At 42.2% G+C, this 16,638-nt stretch overlaps 1 protein-coding gene across 1 annotated transcript in view; it reads left to right on the forward strand.

Annotated features, from left to right (window-relative positions):
* The window catches only part of kcnh4b (potassium voltage-gated channel, subfamily H (eag-related), member 4b), a 48,423-nt gene that overhangs the window by 8,767 nt on the left and 23,018 nt on the right, over nt 1-16,638 (forward strand). Inside the window, exons 3-6 of the mRNA XM_030077767.1 lie at nt 1,612-1,743; nt 2,312-2,448; nt 13,510-13,750; nt 16,006-16,163. Of these exons, the coding sequence (XP_029933627.1) occupies nt 1,612-1,743; nt 2,312-2,448; nt 13,510-13,750; nt 16,006-16,163 (668 nt within the window). The remainder of the gene's footprint in view (nt 1-1,611; nt 1,744-2,311; nt 2,449-13,509; nt 13,751-16,005; nt 16,164-16,638) is intronic.

The following is a 16,638-nucleotide window of genomic DNA, read 5'->3' on the forward strand; positions in this document are numbered from 1 at the left end:
ATCCTCTGCCTTGTCCAAGGCTTATAACGTGATGTTAGGGATGTTAGGTCTCTGATTGGCAGACAGGCTTTTGTTCATTCGAAAGAGGCCTGAACCTTCAGCCTCAAAGCGCATGAACCATCGTGTCACTAATTACTGTGATTGATCACCAAAGCTGCATTGTGGGTGATGAGCACAGTGGGCTTTTTTCCTGAAATTAGCCAGTCACTCAAGTTGCAACCTTTTTTTTTTTTTTTTTTAATTAACAAACTACTCTGCCGTCAGTCAGGCATTGATTTGTTATAAACCCAGAAATAAGACAATACTGTACATATAAACAGATAAATAAACAGACAAAGAAGTAAATCACTAAAAAGTTAAGAAACAGTCAGTCAGCCTGAGCTTTCTGGAGAAATAATAGAGTAATGTTTTAATAGTGTTAGCAAGACGAGAGGTTTGAGAAGGGATTTCACAACAGAGTAGGGCGATATTTCTGTTTTGTGGATATAAAAAGGCACAAAATTTTTATTCAAGACCAGTATCAGCAGGATTTCCATAATAACAAGCAACATGTTTCAGACTACAGGAGGAGATATGTGCACACACACACACACACACACACACACACACACACGGAGAGTACACAGAGAGGCACACTCGAGTGTGTGCCTGATGCATGTAGGCGCGAAATACATCGATGCAAACAAACACAGATTCTGCCGTCTCATATTGACACCCACGGGCTGGTGCTAAAACACCATCATCAACACTGTCACTCTGCTTTCTTGTCCTTCTTATCTCCTCTCTCTTCTCTCTCTTTCACACACACACTCACTCACACACACACACACAGGGGCAGTATAGATGTGTTAACATCTGTTTGGAGGCAGAGCACATTTTCTGTGGAGTTGCTAATGAGCTGGCTGGGTTATGGTGAGGTCTTGGATGTGCGGTGCTCCTCGCCTGCCTGACTCGTTAGCTCTTCCTCCTCATCTCAAACGAGGATTCACCCCCTGACTCTCTCTTCTTCTTTGAGCGCTAATTTGTGGTGTATTTTTATCAAGACCACACAATGTCGCCACGCATCCATGATATGTTGCTTTACAGACAAACTGAAGACAGACATAATGAAAGTTGCTCAGATTTTCTCCAAAATGAGATATCCACTGTTAAAAAATAATCTAAAAAAAAAAATCCGCCCACTCTCCCATATTGACTGCTGGCATGAATTTTAAGCACATGATAGGTTAACATTGAAGTTAGGAGCCATCTAAAGACATTTGCATATAAAATAGTTCATTTTACGAAGGAAGAATCGTTTTTGCTTTTCAGATATTGCCTGATGAATTTCATTTTTTTTTTTTCCTAAAACAGATATATAGCATTTTGAAATAAAACCCCTCGTTTGCAAAATGGCATGCCATGACATTTAAGATTATGGAGTGTTCTGCAGTAGTGGTTATTAAAGAGGGCGACAGTGAATAAATTTCATTGAGGACATAATATGTTCACACTGAATCTGACTCTCCTGATGATTTGCCTTCATGTGCTAATTTTTGTCCTGCTCCAAAATGGTGGAGACAGGAAGGTAATAAATCCAGCTCTGAATGAACATTTCTGGTTGTCTTCCAGGAACGGCCTTCTGGTGCCTGTTGGACATTGTTCCTATAAAGAATGAGAAAGGGGAGATGGTTCTCTTCCTCTTCTCGTTCAAGGACATCACCGACAGCTATGGAAAAGGCCACCACCACAGCAAGAAAGAAGGTAGGCAGTGAGCCCTGTTTACAAATATACTGCTATTTGCTTACTTTGGACATGATTTATGATTGGGCCATCTTCTGGCCCCGAGCTTTCATTTTCATGGTATGCTCGTGTTCATCATTGTCACATTCTACCTTGCAATTTCGTTGGGGCAGGTATTCGTTCACTGAACCCAGGCTGTGCTTTCCAATTGGGAGTTTGATTTGGGCAGCGGTGTGTCTTGAAGTGGAACGTGGAAACAGCCTGCTTCAAATACCAAGCACTCAGCCAGCGGGAATAAACTGGCATTTTGTTGTAACGAATAAAACATTGAGTAACGAATGAATGAAAGTAGAAGTGGTCGAAAATAGCATTCAGTGCTGTGCATTTCCCCGCCCTGTGTTTGAGTGTGAGAGGAAAATATATCTTGATAAGAAAAAGAAACAGCTCAAATCCTTCAGGGACAATCATCGCCATTGCCACAGAGTCACATCACGGGGTGTTCTCTGCCCTCAGTCCTGACCAAATTTCTTGTTGTGATCCAACACACTGATCGACATGCACTGATGTCAGGTCTGTGACTGTGTGAAAGTTTCAGAGGACAAGAGGCGAAGGCGGAAGAGCAGCTCTCACTTCAGCGAGGCCAGGAAGCGTGGGCGCACCATGCTCTACCAGCTAACCAGCCAGTTCTCCAGAGGAGGCAAAGGGGAGGCCGTCAACCTGGGCAGTGTGAGTACCGGAACCACACACACACACATACACACACACACACACACACACACACATATTACACACAGCAAAACACTCATACTCAGTGTTTAAACTTGTTGCTTGAATTTTCTTGACTCGTGCAGTTTTCTTGATACTAGCCGTGTGATCTGTGTTGTTTTTCCTTGTTTCAACTTATTCATAGTCCTTCTGAGAAACTGCATTGGAAACAAATCCCATTATCTCATCCTACTGTCAGATTTTCTCGCTTGATTGAAGAAAAACAACACTGAATATGAGACTGAGTGACTTCAGGTGAACATTTCTTGCAGTGCAGTCACACTCACCGGTTGTTTGTGATTGACTGTGTGGTTGATTCCCTGCTTTTTTTTTATATATATATATGCCCTGTCATTCCCGTCAAGAAAATAAACAGTAAGGAGTCCCACAGACATCCAGCGTCGAGATGTCCTCATTCTTGTGCTTGCATTATTGATGTTGATATCTAAAAGATGAGGTTTTAGGAAGACAATATGAGGGAAGTCTTGACCCAGATTCGCAGAGAGCGGCTTGTCTCTGTGGAAAATTTATGAAACGTGTTTTCTATTTTAAGTCCCCTGAATGGTAAAGTATGCAGGAAAAAATATATATATACGTTTGTTGAGCATTGTAGAATCTTTGCTCTGTTGCACTTTTGTATGCCAAGCCGTTACTCTGTGAAATAGCGGTGGCTTTAGATGGCCAAGCGGCAAGGTCACCGTGGCAGTGGCGGTTGCTTGGAGAGCCGGGGTTGTTGCTAGGGGGACGAGGTCACTGCCGATGCGTTTGTGGTCATGGAGGAAGCCGAGTTCAACACCTCCATCGCAGTTTGTGGGACTGATCTGCACGTGCCATCACCTCGCCGGCTTGTTATGTTATCAGTGTGCTCCCTGGGATTGACCTTTCACCTCTTCAGCTCCGCCGCTTCCACCGGTGGGTTTGTCACCGCTGCGTGGCTGAGCTACGTTCACACCACAGAGCCTGAATGGAGCAGAACGCACGTTAAACTGGTCATTAGCCAAGTTCCAAATAAAATGGCATTTGTGGTTAGCTGTTACAGTGACAACGAACGTATGGGGCAGTAAAGTGTGCCACGCTTGCTTGACAGCTGAGAGGATATACTGTGATGTAGCTGCTTGCTGAAAGTAGTAATTAAGTATTAATCAGTACCACCAACTGGAATGCCTAACTTGGCTTGGTGCAGAGGCTTCAGTTCTTTGCAATGGCAACGATTCACATAAAAATAGCTGCTGCTCCAGCCGTCCTGCTATGCTGATTTGAACGGGCAAGTCCATCCCACTCCAATCCAAGCTCCGCGGTTCAAATCCACAGAACAGTATTTCAAATTTTAGTTCCCAAGCTTTCCAAAGATACCGAATATGCTCTGCTGAATTACAGGGAAATGTGTATAAAATGATGCTCCAGCCGTCTAGATGTTTTCTATTTGACATAATGCTGCTGCAATACAATTCTCAGTTTGATTATTTCACTCAGTGTAAGTGTGATGAATCTTCAGTGAAGCGTTGCAAACAGCAGATGTAGAATGTGTATGTGACATTGTTGTACAATATAGAGAAAAGGTGGTTTTTTTCCTAAGTTTGAAACTAAATAAGGGGACACTCGGTTTAAAATGTTGTCTCTGTCTCCAGGACTCCTATGTTGTATATACTGTATGTACAGCCTTGAGTGCACCTCCGCTCATAAAAAAATAAATGGAGGAAAGAGCACTCCTCATTCCAAATGTATTTTGAGTATTTTTCAGTGTTTCTCACAGAAGTCTGTCATTTTGCCCGTGGAATTACTTGCCTTCATCTTTCTCTCAAGAGCGTTTTTTTTTTTTCTTTCAAGTGCCTTGAGAGGGCATTTTGTGGTGGTGTTGGTGGCTCGGGTCCATTTCATTGCCACTTGTCGCGGTGCCACAGAACAAAGGCCCTTCACAGGCTTTGAAAAATAAACTTGTGTCGCACTCCAAGCAATGTTATTCACGCACTCGGGTTCCTGTTTTGCTCAAAAATACAAACCGAGACCGTATGGAGCAGAGGCTCTTTTGGTCTGCAGTCAAATCTGTCCTTCACATTGAGGCTTGTCCTTCAGGGAGGTTAAAATGGATTCAGAGCTTATCAGGCTTATAAATAAGGAAGAGGTCGGGTACCTGTTGAAGGAGTGTGTGACTGATTCAGGTGTCCAATATTAGGCCTTTAACCTCTGATCTTCCTTTTAATTCCCCCTTAGGCAGCTTCAAAGTTAGAGTCAATCATTGCTCAATATATGCCACATATATGCTCTATATCTCCTGGCTGCAGTGCCTCAGTGAAGCTGTGCTTAGATTGAGTGAAATATTCAAACCAAAGATGCTATTGTTTTATTGCAGCACCATTACATCCACTAGAAAATAAATAGATGTCTTGTGTATCATGTTACGCACATTTCCCTGTAATTCAGCAGGACATATTTAGGTTCCTTTGAAACCTTGCGATTTCCACTAGAATCTGAAAAATAGTGTGTATTAACAAAGCTCTACCGTATAGCAGCGACAAACAACAGGACTTGCAGGTTAGATGATGATGGGATTTGGAAAAGACAAAGGTGAAAGCACTGGTGTGTTGTTAATTTTTGGATAGATTAATTACCTCACATTACTACCTTACATGTTCATTTTAAAACCAGAAGAGCTGTAGCATAAAATCTTGGAACTGAGCAGTGCCTACCTTTTAATGGCATGGTCATAACATAACCGCAAATCTTGTTGCTCTTCCCTTCCTGATACATGTTAACCGGCAAGCACATGGTCAGTGTGTATGTTTGTTTTTCCAACCAAACCAGAATTACAAGAGAGAAATGTGTCCTCAAGCTTCAATCTGGGATCTCTGGTCAGCAGAGGTATTGTTTATGTGAGGAGCCGTGCACAAATTGCTTCACCAACATGTTGCAGATTGCCTTCTGGAATTGGCCCTTCACTCTTCAAGCATGTCCACTCAGCTGTGCAGTGTAATGGCAATTTTTCCAGTAAACCAGTTTTAATATCCCCGGTCCAAATAGGCTGTAGACTTATAGTAATTTATTACACAAAAAAATAGTATTAAAAATTGAACTGTGATCTTGTACTGTAGCTGTTGCAAAGCTCTCAGACAGAAAATATTTGTGCACATCTTTTTCTAGTATCTATGGATACTTATTTTTTAAGTATATGAAGGGGTTTCAAAGGCCCAAGGGTTATGGAATGCAGTCCTGAAACAGACACATGGACATATATCAAGAAAAAATGAGCATCATAATTCCAGTTGCATGTCTTTTCTGCGACAGCAAAGTGTCCTCGTGTGTCCCTGTGTGATATTTGTGATACATATAGCTGCGTCCTGTTGACACGTCCAGAGACAAAGGCTGGGAGATTCCTTCCAGAGCAGACCTGCAGGCTCCTGCCTTGGCAACAGTGAGCTACACCTCCCCCTCGTCTGCCAGGCCTCCTGGTGCCCTGCCGCCGGTCCCATCCACTCACAGATGGCACTGTGCACCGCAGCCATGCATGCACCGTACACACACCTGTTCAAAAAAGTACACACATACATGGACAAAAACATTCACACATATGCCTAGATGGACAGCAATTGATATCCCGCCTTTAGTAGAGAACATAGCAAAAAATTAACTCAAATACAAAATATTTAATATGTAAAGAGATGTTTCATTATTCTTGCATTCATATTATGAGCTTCTGTTTAAACACATACACACATACTCTCTCTCACACACAATTTCCTAAGAGATGCATGAAACATTCATGCACAAAAGTGAATTGCAACCAAGAATTAATATCTTCACAACACATGCACTGTCTCTTGTTCTCTTGCTTTCGCACACTTGCAAAGTACTTCAGAAGCATCATCCTTCCATAATTTATAGCATCAAGACAGACATGCAAACAAACCATACATATCATATAATATCAGCACAAATCATGCAGTAATGTAGAACAAAGTCAGATTTTGTGCTGAGACTGCTCAAAACTACTTTAGCACAACTGTAGCACCTAACAGACTCTTAGCAGGCTCAGTCCAAAATCTGTGTGCATCTTGAGTAAATATAAAAGGACTAAAACAGGAACAACCATGCAGCGGGGTTGGTCAGAAATATGATTCAGATGCGCTCCTGTGAAGGTGGTGTTTGTTTTTCTCCAGGTCTCTGACAGCTCATTGGACTGTGTCCTGTGATTCTCCTCCATCCATGACTTTGGAAACCTTTAACTTGCACACCTGTCACTGCTGATAAGCAGATACCGCATAGTTTGCATGAGAAATGAGATGCAAAGCACTAATGAGATGCACTGTACCTTAGATAACGTGTGTGTGTGTGTGTGTGTGTGTGTGTGTGTGTGTGTATGTGTGTGTGTGTGTGTGTGCAAGGATGCTGGTATGCACAGGCCTGTACTTTCAGGTATGTGTTATATCTTCTTTACGTGTGTTTCAGTCAGTTTCACATTTGTGGTATGCATGTGTAGTTTAACCCTCCTGTTATGTTCAAATTTATGAACATGTTTTATGTTTGAGGTCAATTTGACTCCAGCAGTTTAAACCTCCACAAAATTATTATGATTAAAATTATTACCAAAGTTTATGTGTCAGGTACTTTATGTTTCTTTGTTGACAACCTAAATAGCCCTTTAAATAAAACATAATCCCCCCACCCCCACCCCCACTTATACATCCAGTATTCCTATTACGCCACTATGGAAAAATATGCAAATCACCATAAAATCTCACTGATTGACCTAAAATTGGAAAGAAATATAAATTTTTGATGTTTTAATGGCTTTATATTATTTCTAAGTACAGATTTTTGTTATTTATAAGCAATGTGTTACAAAGTGTGTACAGGACATTGAAAACATATCATTGTGAATTTCATGTTTACCCGGTGGTACCCATTAAATTAGGAAAACTCATTAAATATGAAGCAAAAAAAATGATGTTAATCATTTATTTAGAGACGTTAAACATTGAATGGGGTCAAATTGACCCCAAACATAATAGGAGGGTTAACATGCAGTATCGTACATATCACTGAAAAATATTCCAAAATTGCTCCATGATATTTTTGGCTGCACACACAACGCACAAACACACACAACCTGTCAGACACCTGGCTGTTTGTTCGCTATAATCCCAGAGCTGCCATTCCCAGCGTCAGTGTTAGTTCAGCTAAAATAAAGACCTCAGCAGAGACAAACTTCCTGGAACATCTCTACACACACACACACACACACACACACACACATACCCACACACTTAATCTCACATGGCACATTTCATCTCAGGAAACTGCTTGTATTTATATATTCATAGATCCTAACATTGTAATGTGGGACCGGCTGGAGTTCTTTTCCACCGCTGTTGTTTTTGTCAAGCTGAGCGAGGAAAATCATAAGAAAGGATAGTAGAAATTTCTTTTGGAATAACATACGCAACAAAACATAAAGACACAGGCGTAAACTCAAACAGAATGTGTTATTTTTGCTTTTTGCCATAGCACTAATTAGTGACTGCATTAGCTGCATCAGCACATTCTCTGCTGCATCTTAGAAAATAGCATCCTTAATGTGCATTAGCTCAAATATTTGAATCTGGTATGACAGTGTTGTTAGACGATTATTATCCACACAGTCACCACAAAGAGTGTGCAGCTCCCCGAGAGTCTGTACTTCATGTGTATCGCAGAATAACTATGACCTTGTCCTAATTATTTTGATGAACTAGTAGTTAGTTCTACGGTGCTTATAATGTGCTTGTGAGTCTTTGTAAATGACTCATGAATGACACTTAAGGTGCAGTCTTATCTAAAGTTTATTTTCTTTGGTCTGAAGTAGAGTTGCAAAGTTTCATTCGATTTTATTTGGTTCACTTAGGCTGACACTGCATAATTGCAGTGCAGGCAAAGTGTGTGACTTGCACGCGGTTTGCATGGAGATGGACGAAGACTGAGATTCTCTAAAGACAAGGCAAGATCAGTTCAAATTAAATCAAAGTGGTTTACATAAAACAAAACAGCCATGATATAAGAACCAAACAAAAAGCATTCAAATAAAGCAGCTCGAAAGAACACATAGCGTAGAATTTAAATGAAGGCAGAGGAGAACAGAGAGGTTTCAGTCTCAGTCTCACCTGGCCAGACAAATTGAACTGAAGGAGAAAATGGCCCCAAAGTTTGAATAAACTACTCCAAACATGCTGGTGCCCTCAGTGGTGATGGAGGTGACTGATATGAACTGCACACTGTAATGCGCCCTCTGTCTTGTGAGTGAGTTTTGTAATCACTTCACGTTGTGTAATCTGTATTTTTGTCCACATTTACACAAATGGAGACATGTGAGAGAGCACAGTGAAAGCCAGTCTTACTGTGATACCTGTGCGTGTGTGTGTGGGTGTCTGTGTGTGTCTGTGTCTCTCTCTGTGTGTGTGTGTGTTTGTATGTGGGATTTATGTGTGAGTGGGATTTGTGTGCAGCTGTCTCTGCCGGAGAGTTAGCTGACTCATTTGTATTCATAAAAAGTTGTTATTTATTCATGGGAGAAAATTATGGTCATCCTGTCCTTTCTTCAGTGCCTTCATTTCGTCCCCGTCTTTTAGCTCTCACCACCCCTCCTCTCGCTCTGTTTTTACACACGTTCTCGCCATCATTCAGTCTCTCCTTCATCTCTCATTCCAGCCTCGTCTCTTTTCAGCTGTATCCCTTCTGATCCTAGCCTTTGTCTCTGTCTGTCATCCTCTTCTCCCTCTATTCCTCCCTGTCTGCGTAATGACTCCCTCTCCTTCTTTCTCAATGATTGCACCTCATTCACATATGATTTCTGCTGCTTTTACACCTTGAACTCCGATTTTCTTTTAAATTTCTCTTAAAGGAGTGTAAGGAAACCATTTTTGTCCACATTGCATGACAATATCACATATGTTGAGATGTCTTTGTTTGCTGGCTGTACCATTACATCAAATAGAAAGTATCTAGGTGTATTGTGCATCATGTTATATACATTGTCCTGTCATTCAGTAGATTTGTGGAAATCTTGGGATCTCCACTAGAATATAAAATTAGGTTCAGTGTGCATTTGTAATGACGAACTTGGAGGGGTTAAAGAGGGTTAACCTCCCACTTATGCCGCAATCACAACTTGTTTTTCTCTCTCTCTGTGTCTCTTCCCATCAGTTCCACTTTTTCTTTCCATCTTTCTCTCACTTTGTCTCTCTCTGTCTCCCTTTACCTCTCTGTCAGGAGCGGTTAGCTACCAGTGCGTGCCTCTGCCAGCCAGCCGTGCTCTGAATAGATCTCTATTTGTAGACCGTCGGCCTAGCAAAGGAAGAAGGGAGCAGGGGGAGCTACCCTTGCTGGTCACACACACACAACATTTATCTCTAGGACTCACGCACAGCTTTTCAAAGTGAGCACGGCCACTGAAAAGGCAGAGAAACGGAGATGGAAGTAGTGACTTACTGCTCGGAATTTCAATAAATCTCGATACCGAGCCACGCCTGCCAAGAGGAAGACTGTCACTTGATTTCAGAGATAGAAAAAAAAAAAGCTTTTCTTATGATCAACCCAACTGCTGAACCCTGGCAGTCAGGCTTTCAACTGTGTCAACACTGTGAGTTGGAGTAGTGTGTATACTCCAATTCACGGTGCTGTGAGTGCTTCCAGCTAGTAGAGCTAGTAGAGTTGTGGTGATGCTTGACATTTTCACCCTGAATGATATACTATACCACTGCAAATACATCAGCTGTTCAAAATGTATATGTGCTTGTATATTTATATATGGTTTTTTGGCCTGAAGGCTTCTTACCAGCACATGAGGTCCGACCAAGTGCACATGTGCTTGTAAAAGGACTTGATTTGAAGCTGGATCTGCTGCCTGAGTTTACTTTAGCTTGTCAAAACCGTATAAAAGAGAGAGACTGTGCCATCAACAGGCCTCTTAGAGTATGATGTAATTCATGCTTTGGCTGGTTCCGTGAAATACAGCACATATTTCAGCTGCTCATTTGTGTCCGTGTGCATCTTTCACTCGTTCTTTCTCTCTCTCTTTATCTCTCATTCTCTCTCTCCACTCTCTGCTTGACGGTGAATGTTTATCTCTTATCCTCTCCTGCTGTAACCCATTTTTATGCTTTGCATTGTAGGTGAAGACACGTGATGTGGTAATTCAGTTTTCTAGATAAAAGTATCTTGATTTTCTTGGTATCTTTCCACAGTCACCAACATCCTATAATGTACTCATAATAGAATAGAAAACCTTTATTGTCATTGGACAACAAAATTAGGAGCACTACTCCTGATCAATGAAATTCATAAGACAACTAAAGACAGACAACATGCATACATCCATTAATTATCAAACTATAAATAAAACTATAAAAAGAATGGATATTGTGCTTATTGTGTATTGCACTTAAAAAGTTTGTATGTTGCATTTAAAATGTTGCTGGAGACTCATAATGCATTTGAGTCACTTGAAACAGGAAGAGGAGTGTTTTGCCACAAGAGACGTGCAGTTCATTTACAGTGGTGGTTATATATGTATTAGGTTCAAGTCCAGTTCAGATGCTGATTACCTCATCTGCTTCAAAAAGGAAATTTTAACCCTTTGATGCATGAATTATGAAAGCCTGAGTCAAGATTTTTTTTCTTATGTGTTTTTACTCTTCTTATGGCATGAACACTTTTGTGAGTCTCCGTACTTCTTTAAGGACGCAGGACTGGTATTACCATGTCATGATACTAGTATTAATATGTTTTCAGCAGCAAGAACTGACAGTCTCTGCATAAACCTCAATGGGGGGAGCAGCAGAGAGCATTCTAACAGCTGACATGCAATTCCACCATAGAAACCATTGCATTTAGGGGAAAATTACTTTTAAACAGCTGTGCACTGTAGTGACCGCTATGTGCCAGAGGGTTAATTTTATTTTGATTCAAAGCCAAGAACAGCACTATATGTACAGTGGCATGTTACAAAGTTAATGTTTTGGTTGTACGCAGTAGGTTTAGGTATCAATTCAAGTGCTAAAGTAGGCAAGCTTTTATTTTACAATATTATTTAACCTCATTTATCCTCATAAAATAAAAATAAAAATCCCAGCCATGGTTTCTGCACTCTCCAGCTCTGAAAACATGTTGTAAGGATTGCTTTAACTCAACTGCTGTGTTGTTCGAAACGCAGAGGAGAAATGACAGTGAAGTGAATTTATGCAAGACTGAGAAACCTCTGCAACACAGTAGCTGTGGAGTCTTTGCTCAAGGGACCATGAGTGGTTGTTGCTTGAGTCACATGGTGAGCTGTGTGCATCCTCCTCCCCATCAAGGACAGGCTTGCCTCTCCGTGGCAGAGCTCAAAGCATGCTGGAGGATGTAGTCGAGCAGGCTGTGCGGCTCTAGCACGAGTTAATGAAGTGAAAAGATCAGCTGTAGTGACATATAGCGCCACGTGTTCCCTCAGCGCTGGGCTTTTCCTTGTCAATCAGGGGGGATGTGCATGGCTGACTGCTCCGGGGGCAAAGGTCAGGTGGGTGTCCCGACCTCAGTGATGTAAGGCAAATTGAAAAAACAGCCCAGCTTTTGCGGACGTTCCTTGAAACATCATTAAAGTTGCCGCAGCTGCTAACGAAAATCAGTGGGGGCTTTCCTGTGGATTTTCCAGTGTGGTGTTAAACTTACCGGCGAAAACAGCGAAAATACCGACCAAAGGTTGCTGTTTGACCGTGTAATTGCCCAGTTTCACCTGTCAGGCAATACAAACTTCATTACGCTGGGAACAATATGACCACTTATCTTCCTTTCAGACAGTGGAGACGGATGTGTCAGTCCTCTGGTATTTCTCTCACTCTTTTTTCTCTTGGAGTGCAAGGAAAGCTTGCCCATCGTCCTCTAATTATTTCCCCAAGTAAAGTCTATCTATCTCCTCCACATCTTAAGTAAAAATTTTCACAGTCACAGGAGCAGCTGGTAAGCTCTGAGCACATACAAGAGAAATTCATTTTAACACTTCATTACCCAGCCTCCCCAGTGCTCACCTCGCCTGTTTGTCAAGTGGCCACATTGTGCTTGGATGGGCAGCCTCTCATTTATCCGCCCCTTTGTGTTTGGCTTCTCTCAGCACCGTCAAAGGTAATAACTTAGCCTCCTGTCTCCTAAACATGGTTAAGGCTATTACGTACCAAGAGTGTGGTGCCATTTGGAGCACTGCGGGCTTATTATGTGCCAAATGGACTCTCCAACACATCAGCAATAGAAATTCATACTTAATGCAATTGGATTTTCTCAATAGGAAAAACCTAATGAGAGGAATGAATAACCGTAACTTTCAAAAATAACAGCAGTGGCCGGTCAGTGTTCCAGCTCTACCCAGTTCTTTGTAATAGCCCCTGCTTCCATTGTGCCAACTGAGACTTGAAGCATTAGTGGTATCTGGAAGGATGGAGTCAAGCCTAGGTCAAGTCATGTATGAAATTATCAGCCCTCATTGTCGGCAGTGAGCTTCCCCCTCACTGACCACAGGTCCTTATTTCTGTCATTTTAATGGATATTGCATGGTCATTTATTAGGTCTCTCTTGTGTCTGCAGGAAGCTGGGCGGAATAGATAACCAGCAGAATTAACCGAATCTGTTTCACCTGAGCTGCCATCAGTGTTCAGTGCACTCGCACAAGAGGGCCTTGACATTTTTGTTGTCTATCTCTGGAAAATCTTGGCACAGCAATATCCATCTCATTATCATTTATTTGCACAGCAAGCCACCCACTGAACATCTGGTTATCAAGTTATTCATTTATGCAGCTTTTCTGAAGTGCATTGTGCCTTCTCATTTACAGTATGCATCAAGTTGAGTTTGAAATTCAGGGGGCTGTTATTGTTTGGCTTTCTGTCACTCACTGCAGGCCAGGCTCCTTCTTCAGCATGGGTGTGTGTTTATTTGTGCATATGCCTGTGTACATGTGTCCCTATTGTCCTGCTTGTCAGAAATGTTCACGAGTGTTTCTGACATCCGCCTTTACCTCCCCAACAGAACATGTTTGACAAACCCTCGGTGCCGGAGTACAAGGTGGCGACGGTGCAGAAGTCCCGCTTCATTCTGCTGCACTACAGCGTGTCAAAAGCCCTGTGGGACTGGCTCATCCTGCTGGCCACCTTCTACGTGGCTGTCACCGTGCCCTACAATGTCAGCTTCACACCGTACGATGACACCGACACAGCTGCACGCTCCACCATTGTCAGCGACATCGCCGTGGAGATGCTGTTTATTCTAGGTGAGGCTTGAGAGGAGTCACTGTGAAAGATAAAAATTCAAGATGTTTACCCAGATTTGCTGAAAGTTTGGGTCATGGCTTAAAGGTGCAATCTGTAATATTTATGTTACCATGATATATCAGTGGGGGTTCACTCGTGGTTTTGATCAATGCTGACACAATGTTATATCTCATGAATTCAAGCTTCATAAACCATAGTCTTAGTTTTGTTTAAAGTATTCTGCATCCCAGGGGTTTCAAACAACACTCAGCTGGTCTCGTGCAAGCTTGCTGCCAGTAGCTAAGTGTTTGAAGGTATTATGTAGCTAAAGTTAATTTACAATACCTGCCGTACAGCTTGGACATCTGGGTTGACCAATAGCAAATATTTTACCTCCTCTGTTGACATTTGAGTGTGATGTTGACTGTAATTACACTCACTGTCTGACTAATACGATGGCTGTTGTGAAATGCAGTGTTATCAAGCCCACTGCAGCCATCAGGGACAGGAGGGGCAAGAGGAGTTGGAGCGGAGCAGGAGGCTGGCGCTGAGACTTGTGGAGGACGAGATATGGCTGCCTGATGTTTTTATGGCTCTACTGATTGCCACTAAATGTTAAGGGTCCATATTACTGATTGTTCTTTTAATTTGCACTAAAAGTGTCAAGAATCACTGGAGTTTTGACCATCATCAGCCCCAATTAGGCCATTCCATCTGCAAAGTGCATTCCCAACTGATTCCACGTGTTGTCGTGGTTCCATTTTGCCTTTGCCGGTAACATAAAACGATTCCACAGTTTGACGTAATGCATGGACTTGACTTTTGCAGTGCAGACGGCATCAGTCCCCGCGACTCACTGCCCGGATGCACAGATGCAGTTATGACAAGGTGTTATATCCTCCTGAACACACTCCTGAAAGTCTAATAACGAATGACTCATTTGGAGCTCTTAATATCTGAAAAGTGATCATATTCTGGAGCACACATGGCATTTTCTTGTTAAAACCTCATTGCTCCAATTTCCATGTTTGGTGATACAAGGTTTTCATCCAGCATCCAGCCATTCTTTTTCTTGCTGCCTGTCATGGTGGCAACAGGGCAAGCAGAGCATACACAGACGTCTCTCTGCTCAACACATTCCTCCAGCTCCTCCTGGGAGATTATATGGTTTTCTCAGGCCAACTGGGAGATATAGTCCTTCGAGCGTATCCTGGATCTACCCCAAGGGTTCCTCGCCATTGGCCATGCCCAGTAAACCTCCTGAAGCATCCTTACGAGGTGCCTGACCCAATCAGTTGGCTCCTTGTATTGTAGAGGAACAGCAGTTTGACTCCCAGGTCCTCCCAGATTGTTGAACTCTTCACCCTGCCACAAAAAGTGAGGCCAGCCACCCTGGGGAGAAACCTAATTTTGCCTGCTAGTGTCCGCAATCTCATTATCTTGGTAACTACCCAGAGCTTGTGACAATAGGAGCCAAGAATGACCAGTAAATCAAGAGTTTTGCTTTGCGGCTGTGCTCTGTCTTTGCCTTTATATAATGTGACCATCATCATCATTATCATCATCATCGTCATCATCACAATAACTTTTTCGCAGCCTGAAGTCCTCGTTGAGTCATGAGCCATCATTTCTGCATATATCAACAGCTTGGTTGACAGATGAGTTTGTGCTAAGTCATGCTCAGACCCAGAGGTCTGCCGGGTGTCTGCCAGCCACTCTGTGACACTTGGATTAGATAGTCTGTCTGGCCAATCCGTTTGGCAGCTATAGAATAATGACATACTCCAGCTGTTTCCTAATGCCACCTGGTTTGTGTCTAAACACATTTCATGCTCACAGCAGATAATAATGAGTGGCATCGATACAATCTGTTGTACTATAAACTGTTATATAATATTTGGCTTGTAGTCCCTTCTAATATTCTTGTGAACTTACAGTATGTTCATCAAACTGTTTAAAGGACGGATTAGGAAAGCAACAGATGTACCATGGGAATAGTTTTAGCTCATCTCCGCTGCACTCATTTTAAATCATTATTATTTTGAAAATATCTAAATCAACAAGCCTGTTGCTATTCCAGACAAAACTGTACATCGTGAACAAGTGAGACCATGGCATTGAATCTAGACTGTGACCTTTGTTGCATGACGTCTCCTAATTCAGGAGAAATGCCTTGAATGAAACTGAGTAAGCAAGCCTTTGTCTTAATGAATATGTTATGGGCACCTCCGTGGGTCACCAGGGAAAATGTATCTTTCACCTTTTGTATTTGCAGACATTATCCTGAACTTCCGCACTACCTTCGTCAGCCAGTCAGGCCAGGTGGTGTACGAGGCACGCTCCATTTGCATCCACTATGCCACCACCTGGTTCTTTGTGGATCTGGTGGCCGCCTTGCCCTTTGACCTGCTTTATGCCTTCAACATCACAGTGGTGCGTACTATCGGACGGTCATTTATTCAGAACGTTCCATCACTGCTTTTGTGCTTGTACTTTATGATTATTGCCATATGCACCGTATAAAAGGTGTTTGAATCCAGCCTTAGCCTATTTGCTGCATATCATCCCTTCCTTCTCATGTCTCTCTCTACTGTGGCTGTCAAATAAAGCAGAAATGCCAAAAACAAAAAAAAAATAATATCTTGCATTCACACATTCACAAGGCTGCACTAACACACTCGTTTTATTTGCCCATCTGATATGCACTCCCATGGTCATTTATTGTTGGGAAAGTTCTTAAATGAACATGGAGTCACCGAAGTCAAAGCAATTGGGTTTATTTCTCTTGCAGCAAGGGGACAAGTCAGTACAGTAGTACAGAGTTATCTGAAGAAAAAGCTGAGCATGTGAGTCTTTATGTGCATGACTGTTGTCCAGTCATACATTGTTGTCCAGTCATACACGTCAT

The sequence above is a fragment of the Myripristis murdjan genome, chromosome 19 (assembly GCF_902150065.1).
Source record: "Myripristis murdjan chromosome 19, fMyrMur1.1, whole genome shotgun sequence".
Taxonomy (NCBI): Eukaryota; Metazoa; Chordata; class Actinopteri; order Holocentriformes; family Holocentridae; genus Myripristis; species Myripristis murdjan.